Source organism: Microtus pennsylvanicus, chromosome 13 (genome assembly GCF_037038515.1).
Source record: "Microtus pennsylvanicus isolate mMicPen1 chromosome 13, mMicPen1.hap1, whole genome shotgun sequence".
NCBI classification, from domain to species: Eukaryota; Metazoa; Chordata; class Mammalia; order Rodentia; family Cricetidae; genus Microtus; species Microtus pennsylvanicus.
The window spans coordinates 316,233-326,514 of record NC_134591.1 but is presented as its reverse complement, the minus strand read 5'-3'; the positions used below and the strand labels follow the sequence as shown (position 1 = coordinate 326,514).

Below are 10,282 nucleotides of genomic sequence, written 5' to 3'. Positions count from 1 at the left end.
CTTGGCCTTTTTCCTTTGCAGCTCTTAATATTCTTTCTTTACTTTAGATGTTTAGTGTTTTGATTATTTGGCCAGAGGACTTTTTTTTAAAATTGAGTCTATTTGGTGTACTGTAAACTTTTTGTTTCTTCATAGGCATATCTGTTTTTTAGGTTGGGACCATTTTGTTCTATGATTTTGTTAAATATATATATTTTATGTGCCTTTGAGTTGAACTTCTTCTTCTATACCTATTCTTAGAATTTCTTTTCATTGTGTCCAATATTTCCTGGTTATTTTGGGTTAAGCTTTTGTTAGATTTAATGTTTTCTTTGACTGATAACTCTATTTCCTGTACTGTATCTTCAGCACTTGAGATTCTTTCTTCCATCTCTTGTATTCTGCTGTTCATGCTTGCTTTTGTGGTTCCTGATCGTTTCTCATGATTTCTGTTTCTATAATTCCCACAGCTTGTATTTTCTTTATTGTCTCTATTTCAGTTTTTAAGTCTTGAATAGTTTCTTTCATATGTTTGATTTCCTTTTCTTGTTTTTCCCTGAGGGATTTGCTGATGTCTTCCAAATTTTGTTTGTCCTTTCCTCCATTTCTTTGAGGGAACTTCTCATTTCCTCTTTAAGAGTTTTAAACATTCTTTTGAAATTATTTTTAGGTCATTTTCTTCTGCTTTATCTTTATTTGGTTGTTCAAGTCTTGTTGTTGTAGGGTCTTCAGGTTTACTGGTATTGTGTTGCTATTTCTGCTGTAGCATGTGACCTTACCTTTTCTACTCATCTTTTCCTCTAATAGATGTGGTTGGGGCTGTCTGAGATTCTGTTGATTAATCTTTTAGGTGCTAAAGAATCCAAAGCTCAGATGGTTGTTCCTTGTGGTACAGTCAGTGCCACAGTTCTAGTTTACCCATTGGTTACTCTGTGTTCCTGGAGATAGCTCAGTGCTCCTGTGTTTTTCTCTGCTCCCTTGGAGTTTGTTGTCTCAGGCCTACTAGGTTGCTGGCTTTTACCTGTTTCTGTAAATCCTGGTCTGGATCCCCTCCTGTAGATGTCCCTTGCCTGGAGTTGGTCCTGCAAAGGTTTCTGGTCTACTGACTCAGCGTTCCCAGGCTTGGGTGCACCCAGAACAGCAGAGGACCTAGCTCAAGCTTACTCCCTCAGAGGTCCCAGACTCATGGTTGGACCCGCAGAGGTTCCAGGTCTCTGCCTATTGCCTTTGATGTTCCAGAACAATGCCCAGGCCCACAGAGGTCCTGGCTAAGGCCTACTCCCTCTGACGTCCCAGACTCATGCCTGGCCCCAAGAGATCTCTGGTTCCTGCCTACTCCCTTGGAGGTCCCAGATGCGCGCCTAGACTGGCAGAGGTCCTGGCTCAGGCCTAGTTCCTGGGAGGTCCTAGGAACTCATGCTGAGACCCACAGGGATCCTGGCTTAGGTCTACTCCCTTGAAGGTCCCAGGTTCACGTTGGGACTCTCAGCAGTCTCTGGCTCTGGCTCGCTTGCTCAGCGGTTACTCCCCAGTACCTGTTTCAGTGGAGATCGCTTACTCTGGATCTTGGACATAATTTTTATGGCATACATATTACCTTCATGGACAGACACTCTATCCATCAATCTATCCTAACTGTTTAACAGATTTTGCTTAATACATTCAACAGCTTGAATTCTCTCAGACAGTGTCTCTTCACCCTCCATCATTGACTGGGTTTGGGCCATCAAATTGGTTGTATCCTTCTCCAGAGTGCCGATTTTTCCTTTCAGCTGGTCATTATCAGTCTTAAAGTGCCTCATTCATGGCTCATTAGTTATCAAACCATTTTTAAAGGTGAAAATATGAAATACAAAGCTAATCCCTGGAATGAAATATAGGGATGTAGGATGGAAATCACATAAGCCTTGCATAATACCATACATGGTATAAGTTAAAAAGCTGTTGTCTTGTATTGATAAATTACTTGTTATGTTGACATTATAAATCTCACCTGTCGAGAGTGCCACAGCTTCCTCGGGCAGCGGTTCCTGTGAGGCGGTCTGGTCCCTAGGGCAGCAGTTCTGTGAGGCGGTCTGGTCCCTCGGACGGCGGTTCTGTGAGGCGGTCTGGTGATTTGAACTGTTCCAGCTTCCTTCCAACTACAATTCTCGCCTTCCACTGCGATAATGGATGACCCCGAGACCGAATTCCAACGGGTGATCCGCCGCCATTATCGCGAAAAAAGAGAGCTGCAAGCTCACATCCAGGCCCTCGAAAGTTCTGTCCCGAAAAATGACAGGAACAGAAGAAAGCAGGTGTTTGCTGATACTGCCCGTCTCAGGGCCGAGATGGAGCAGAGGCACCGTCAGGAACTGGAGAGATTTCAAGAAGAGCCTGACACCAGCGTGGAGTCGATTGCAGCCAACCTCAAAAAGATGAACCTTGAAAATGTGCCCCCACGCCCATCGAAGGCCCGGAAAAGGCGTGAGCGAAGAGCTAACCTGCAGAGACAACGCCCGCAGAGGATCCCAGTGGCCCAGAGCGAAGAGCAGGCCGCCTACCGCCGCGAGGAGGAAGAAAAGGTCGCTGCCATTTTGGCGGCTAGAAGTCTGGAGATGAAGCCCATCCCTGCCGACGGCCATTGCATGTACCGTGCCATCCAAGACCAGCTGGTGTTCTCGGTGACTGTGGAGAGCCTGCGCTACCGCACGGCCTACTATATGAAGAAACACATTGATGACTTCTTACCTTTCTTCACGGAACCCGAGGCCGGCAACTTCTACACCCGTGAGGACTTCCTGAGGTACTGCGATGACATCGTGCACAGGTCATTGTGGGGTGGCCAGCTGGAATTGAGAGCCATGTCGCATGTCCTGCAGACCCCCATCGAGGTGATACAGGCCAACTCGCCCACCATTGTGATCGGGGAGGAGTACACCCGGAAGCCGATCACACTGGTCTATCTGCACTACGCCTGTGAGTTCGGGGAGCACTACAACTCAGTGAAGCCCATCGAGGCCGCGGGCACCTCCGCCGCTGCCATGGCGCCGCGCCTGTTCTAAAAGTTTCCAGCAGCCACGGACCTCGGCTCTACGCGCCATGTTTCTGCCATGCTTGACACCTGCAGATCCTGGGAAAGCTGGAACAGCTATGGCATTTCTCAGTAGGAACACTTGCATTTTCCTTGGCTGGTTTATTTTCTTCCAAGATTTACTTAAATATTGAAATTCGTCCCTTCCAATCCTGCCTCATTTTGGTTGTTTTGTTTTCCGACTGTTATGTGTGTCTTCTTTGGGGGACAGGCTTACGGACGGAAGAATACCTCCTCGGGACAACCAAGAGACTTAGGTTTCATTGAGTCTAACTTCATTTGGCCCTGAGGTACTTTTGTCTCCTTCAGGCTTCAATTAATGGTAAGCTGAAAATGGAAATGTTGGACTTTGCTTATTGTTTACCCGGGCGTGAATGAGTTTAGCAGAAAGGTTCAGTTTGTGGGACTTTTCCTTATGTATCTATCAAATCACTTGATAAGAGGAGTTTGTGTGGCTGAAGTGGTTTATGAGTGTTTTTCATTGTTTTTTCCAGAAAAAAAAAAGCCACAGCTGGCCGTTTGGTTTGCTTTTAACCGACGTTCCAATGCCAGGGTCACGAGCAAGTCTTCCAGTAGTAATTTGATTGTTTTGTTTTTCATTCAAACTTGTAAAGCTGCAAATGGATTTTAGTTGCTCAATGTTTTCTGAGCTTTTAAAAAATATGTTTTCAAATTTAAATGCTAAGCGTAACTGTTAGATACAGAAATTCAGTTTAAATGAGCCAGTAGAACAAGTAAGGGTTACCTCAAAGATGTGGAAGATCTGAATTTAGTGACTTTCCTTAAGAGGAAAAAAAATTAAAGCAACTTTTGGAAGTTCTACGGTAGTTGATGAGCTTTATGTAAAAGAAAACAGTGAACAATCCAGCTCTGTGTTTGTTAAGGATGAGTTGATATCCTGAATATGCCAAAAGAAGAGCGGCACGGAATGATTTGTGTAATTTCTAAGGTTATTCATAAGGTCCTAGATTTCAGTGAAGTTACTTCAATTCATTTTGAAAAACCTTCGTCCCTTCCAAATGTTCCCAAATAATACATGTCGGTTCAAAAATGTTTAAAACCAGTTGTGCAATGTGTTAAAAGATAAAAACAGCATTTGAAATAAAAAAAAAAATAAATAAATCTCACCTGTCATAAGGTATATCGAATTGAAGTATGTGCAATAACTGTTACCGGCCAGCAGGTGTCGCAGTTGTATTTGCCTGGTAGGAAAATCCTAGCCAAGGACTTTTCAAATTGGTTTTAACCCATTAGTTACTGAAAGATATGCTTAATTTAGGATCAGTTATAAAAGTGATCAAAGTGATTTTGAGAGTTGGTGACGAGGATAAAGAGAAAATCCAGAGCATTCCATCAGTACAAATCACAAACCCTGTACTCCACAAAGATCCCTCTGTGGCCGCAGCATGGGTACTGGAGGGACAGGAAGGCAGCAATGCCAACAGAGACATCCAGGGAACCCCACACCCCACCTGTGCCTTTGCAACGTGCCCGGGAAGCCAGACCCAGAGCAGCTCTGGGATGCCACTGAGGCCAGAGATTGCTATAGAGCCATGCACAAGGAGGATCAGTGCCCAAATACCTACGTGTGATCCAGTGGTGGCTGGGTGGAGTTGCGTGGGTCCTAAAAAGTGGATGTAATGGTCCCCAAGCCAATTGTTGAAGGACATGGGTCAAAGAATCCCAGGCTAACTCCAAGATATACCAATTATATTTTTTCTTTATTATAAGGGGCAAACTCACAAAACAGGAACGAGAAGTCCAGCATCAGCTGTGTAACATGGGAACCACAGAGAGAACCCTGGGCAGGCCAGTGGTTTTCTCCAGGTACCCAAAAGGTCACTCTCTATCCTGGTCCACCCTCTTAAAGATCATTGGCTAACAGAGATTCCCCATCAAAACAACATTATTCTTACCCTTGGCATGCAATTTATTCTTATAGGTAACTGGTTTTTTGTTTAAACCTTTTTGTGGTTGGTGTATCTATTTTTGCCTAATTTAATGGACTGATTTTGTATTTTCTATGTTTTTGGTAGTCTTTATATTTTATTTTTAATCTTTGAGTTTAAAAAATGTGCATGATTTTAGGAACACTATGTGAAATTGATGCTCTAGATCATTTAGACACAGAGAACAGAGAGAAAATTCTTTGTACTCTTACTTTGGCCACTAAAATTTGAGCATTGTTATAGACCTAACTCAGGGCCTCCAGTCTGCTACTGAGCTACATCTCTAGTCCTTGTTATTTAAGTTGGGTCTTAGTATATAGCCTGGGATGGCCTTGAACACTCATTTCTTCTGTCTGTACCTTCCTAGTTCTGGACCACCACACTAATCAGGAATCTGTCTAATCTAGACCTTTCTTGATGTTTTTCCCTTCTTCCCCCCACCCCCAAGATAGAGCTCCAGGCTAGCCAAAGCTATATATAGGTAAACCCTGTTTTGGGGTGGGGGAGAAAGAGGGAGAGGGAGAGAGATGAGGGTAAAGAAAGTGTCATATAAGTTAATATACAGAAAAGAATTCTGTAACACAGTTGTTTCTAATTTAGTCTATTTTTCATTTTGCTGGACTTTTGTACCTTTATTATTATTACAAAAATAATATAGCATCTATTCTAAGATTAATACAGTCAGGTTCAAGGGCATATGCCTGTTATCCCAGTTTCAGAGACAGGTGAGAGATAGAAGGATTGCAATTTTAAGGGCAGCTTAGGCAACATAGAAAAGACCCTAGGGTTGTAGGAGGAGATGGATATAGATGCACATAGATAGTAATCAGAGAACAAAACTGCCCTCATTGTCAATGTGGCAATTTCTCAGAAAATTAGGAAACATCCTTCCTCAAGACCCAGTAATACCACTTTTGGGTATCTATTCAAAGGATGCTCAATCATGCCACAAGGACATGTGCTCAACTATGTTCATAGCAGCATTGTTTGTCATAACCAGAACCTGGAAACAACTGAAATGCCCCTTGACCAAAGAATGGATAAGGAAAATGTGGTACATTGACACAATGGAGTACTATAAAACAGAGAAAAATAATGATATCTTGAATTTTGCAGGCAAATGAATGGAGCTAGAAAACATCATTTTGAGTGAGGTAACCCAGATACAGAAAGACAATTATCACATATACACACTCATAGGTGGTTTGTAAACATAAAGTAAAGAAAACCAGCTCACAAATCAATCTCAGAGAACCTAGACAACAATGAGGACCCTAAGAGTGACATACATAGATCTAATCTACATGGGAAGTAGAAAAAGACAAGATCTCCTGAGTAAATTGGGAGCATGGGGACCTTGGGAGAGGGTTGAAGGGGAGTGGAGAGGTATGAAGGGGAGCAGGGAAAAATGTAGAACTCAATGAAAATAATAATAAAAAAACATAATCTCAGTCTTTTCTTGGACTTTATTAACCAAATAGTTTTTGATATTTAATATTCCAACAAATTTAATCATTGAAAATGTGCTTTGATATGTTGTCTTCCCCTTTAGGAAGTATTTAAAGAAAGAATTGGCTATATGCACGTTTGAGGTATTAAAATCTTTGGGTCCCATCACTAGAACTGCTTAAAGAACTTAAGAATATAGTAAGTTTTTAACCATTGTGATGTGAAGTTCCTTTGTTTCAACTTTAAGAATAGTAACTAACCTTTTACTTCTGTGTCACTTTTCAGGCTGTAGAAGGTGATCATACTTCAGTTAGTATTTTGGGCATTAGTAATGTCCATCCTCTCTTGGTTCTTATCCAATGAATTCCAGAGCTAGAATCACATGACCTACAAATATTCATCTCTGATTGGCTGAAAAAAATTGTTGTATTAATAAACAGAGCCGAACTATGTGTGTGAATGCAAACATGGGAATGAGAATCATTGAAACCCTTGAATCCCATTCTTCCCTACATCGAACTTGTGCTGAATCTATCAACTACTACGATTGCTGAGAGTAGATGAATCTGAGTTTATTCACCCATATGCCATTCCTGTGACTCATGCAATTCTGACAATGGCACGGAAACTCAATCTTGAGAGTGCACTGCAGTATTTTAATTTGGAATTTCTGTGCCTGCCATTGAGAAATGGCCTGGGTCTGCATTTTCCTTCTCTGCTTGGTTTTGCTTAGATCAGGATCAATTACCCCTTGACACTGCTAACAAAGGAGGAAAAAGAAAACAATTATATAGGTAATGGTACAAATTGTGGAATATAAATGAAGATTGTCACATTCTTAAGTAGGATAAAGTATCTATAACAGTTTATATGAAATTTTTATTTTGTGCCTGTATATAGTTTAGAAGTGCTTTATTACTTTTAAAATAGTTCTGTATCTTATATATTTTCCTGGCTAAATGCTGAGTAACTTTAGGAAACAAAAATGAAAGTAGTATAAAAGTGGAGAAGAAATAGTAAACCGTTCCACTGCAGGAGTTGTGTTCTCATGTAAAACATTCAGGCCTCAGGTAGCTAATAATTTTTAATATGCCTTATTATTAAAACTTTTATGTGTGCTTTCTGGATATTTGGAAGACTTTAAAAGATTTGAAATTTGTGGTTTTGTTCTAGCTCAGAGGTTCTCAACCTGTGAGTCCTTTGGGGGCCATCGAAGGACCCTTTCACAAGGGTTACCTAAAACCATTAGAAAACGCAGATAATTATATTTGCTTTGTAACAGTAGCAAAATTACAGTTATGAAGTATCACTGAAATAATTTTATAGCTAGGGGTCACTACAACAGGAACTGTATATTAAAGGCACACAGCATCAGGAAGGTAGAAAACCACTGTTCTAGCTTGATAATGAAATCCCACTTCCAGTGTTACCTTTTATAATTTTTTTTAACTTTTATGCCAAAATGGATTTAAAAAATGACTGAAACCAAGTCTGTTGTATAGCGATAAAATTAAGATTGCAGCATTGTTGATAAAGATATTTGTAATCACATTATATGTTCACGATGGTGAACTTCAATGATGAAGAGACTTGTCTACTTTATGTCAGAGGTTCTGATAACATATATTTTTGTTAGTTTTTCTTTTACAGGTAATGGAATGGGTTTTGAAGCTTTTATCACTCACTTAGGTATGTTGGTTGTGGCAGTGTGCACAAAAAGAGAATAAGCAACAGTTATGTTCCTGACCACAGTTTCTGTGATTCTCTCTGGGTAAGACTTCAGGATGCCACCTCAAACTCTTCATTCTATCTTTCCTTTAAGATGTATAACAGTTCTCACCTTTAATCTCAGCACTCAGGAGGCAGAGGTAGGTGACTCTGTGAGTTTCAAGGACAGCCTGGTCTATAAAAGCTATTTTCAAGGCAGATTCCAAAGCTACAAAGAAACCCTGTCTCAAAAAAGAAGTATAACAGTTTGATGCATTTATAGGAGACGGTTTTGTCTGCCAATATTCATTTCTAATGAATTAATGTTAAATCAATGTATTTTTGTTGCTTACTTCAAAAACATAAAATGGTTCTCCTTGAAGAAAATAATTTTAAGAATATTTAGAACCTTAGAAAATGCAGAAGAAACAATTTTTGTAAGTCTCTGATAAAGACTTAATTGTTTTACAGTACATGAAAATTGTTACTTGTTTTGAGAACATCATTGAGTCAGCATTTTAGCTTTCCTTAATATTTTCTTCACACAAATTATGAAGTAATAATCTGTAAGCATATGTCATTGCAAAGACATGATGTAATTTTAGTCATTTTAATGTGTGCTTTACTTCATTAGCACAACATAACCATTGTTCACATGCCTGGGCAAAGGCCCTTTTGTCAGAGCACCATCTATATCTATGACAATGGACAACAAAAGGTTTCTGCTCCTCTCAGATTCCCTGCCATGAATGAGGTCAGTATATGTAGCTTCTTTGTTTTTTAGGACCCTAATTGATTGCAAAATCCTAAGAATATTTAGAAAATACATTGTAAATATTTTCCTAAAATGCTATGATATACTTTTCTATCTCTGTGAAATATGAACTAGTGATGAAGTAGCTTCAAGCTTTATTCTCCACACAGGTTAGAAAAGCTTTTGGAGATGGGCTAATTTAAGAAAGTCATCTAGATGAAGTAGAATATTTGTCAGAATGATTTTCCTAGTAAGTTTCTTATTTCTCATCATGACTATTGAAGGTAGCTTTTAATTAACATTATACTGTTACATAATACTCAATAAATTTTGTAGGGGAAAAGTAATTATCTCTCTTTTAGATAATAGTAAAGCTCTTTTAACTTTTAAAAATAATGCCCATTGCCGCACAGTAGTAAATCCAACACTCAGGAGGCAGAGGCAGGTGGATCTTTGTGAGTTCAAGGCCAGCCTGGTCTACAAGAGCTAGTTCCAGGACATGCTCCAAAACAAAAGCAAAAAAAAATTCAACTTGAAAAAACAAAACCAAAAACCAGACAAACAAAAATACCCATCAAAAAGACTTACTGATTCATAAAAGTAATGTCTGGTTTATCTCAGTTAAAAATAAATTTGATGTTGATGCCTTAGGTATATACTTCTCTATTTATGTTGTGATCCTGTTGAAAAATTGACTTTCACTTCTATTTTCAAAGTATTTGCTTACTTTTATATAAATGATTTCCTCTTATTTTTACTTAATTTTTAAATTTAGTTATTTATCTTTCCATCGGTTGGTATCAAACCCAAGCTTCATACATGCTAGACAAGTACTCTACCATGGAGCTACATGTTCAGCTCCATAGTATCTCAGTTCATCGTTTAGTTTTGTGTTTTTTAGGATAGGGTCTTATTATCAGCTCATGATCCCTTTGCTTTGGCCTTCACCAATGCCAGGACTTAAGTATGTGCTACCAGCTTTACACTGTTTAAATGTGAAGAGAGAGATATATTTCAAATTGTATGATTTTAAATAATTTTTGTCATTTGTTGTTTAATTTTTAGAAATTTACTTCCTGTTGCAAATTGGTTCAGCTGAGCAAAGAACCACTACTCCTCCGCCATCATTAATAAGAAAATGTATGACTTTGTCTCATGTAAAATGTTAGCTGCTGGGTGGTGTGAGCTGACACATGGAGTTACAGCCAATGGCTGTGTCTCAATCATCTGAGCTGATTAACTGTGTCAAGCAGGACTGAACATATCTGCATGGGAGATTTCACTAATGGAAACTAAATGCTTAGTAGTTCAAGCTCTCCTCCCTAAACTGTACACCCACCGGTGTCTGTCTTCATTCACACGGAAGGAATT

At 39.5% G+C, this 10,282-nt stretch overlaps 1 protein-coding gene across 1 annotated transcript; it reads left to right on the top strand.

Moving 5' to 3' along the window:
- Window positions 1–2,147: 2,147 nt before the first annotated feature.
- LOC142834433 (OTU domain-containing protein 6A-like) lies at window positions 2,148–3,023 on the top strand. Its single transcript, XM_075947031.1, has one exon. The coding sequence runs from the start codon at window positions 2,148–2,150 to the stop codon at window positions 3,021–3,023; it is 876 nt and encodes a 291-aa protein (XP_075803146.1).
- Window positions 3,024–10,282: the final 7,259 nt, after the last annotated feature.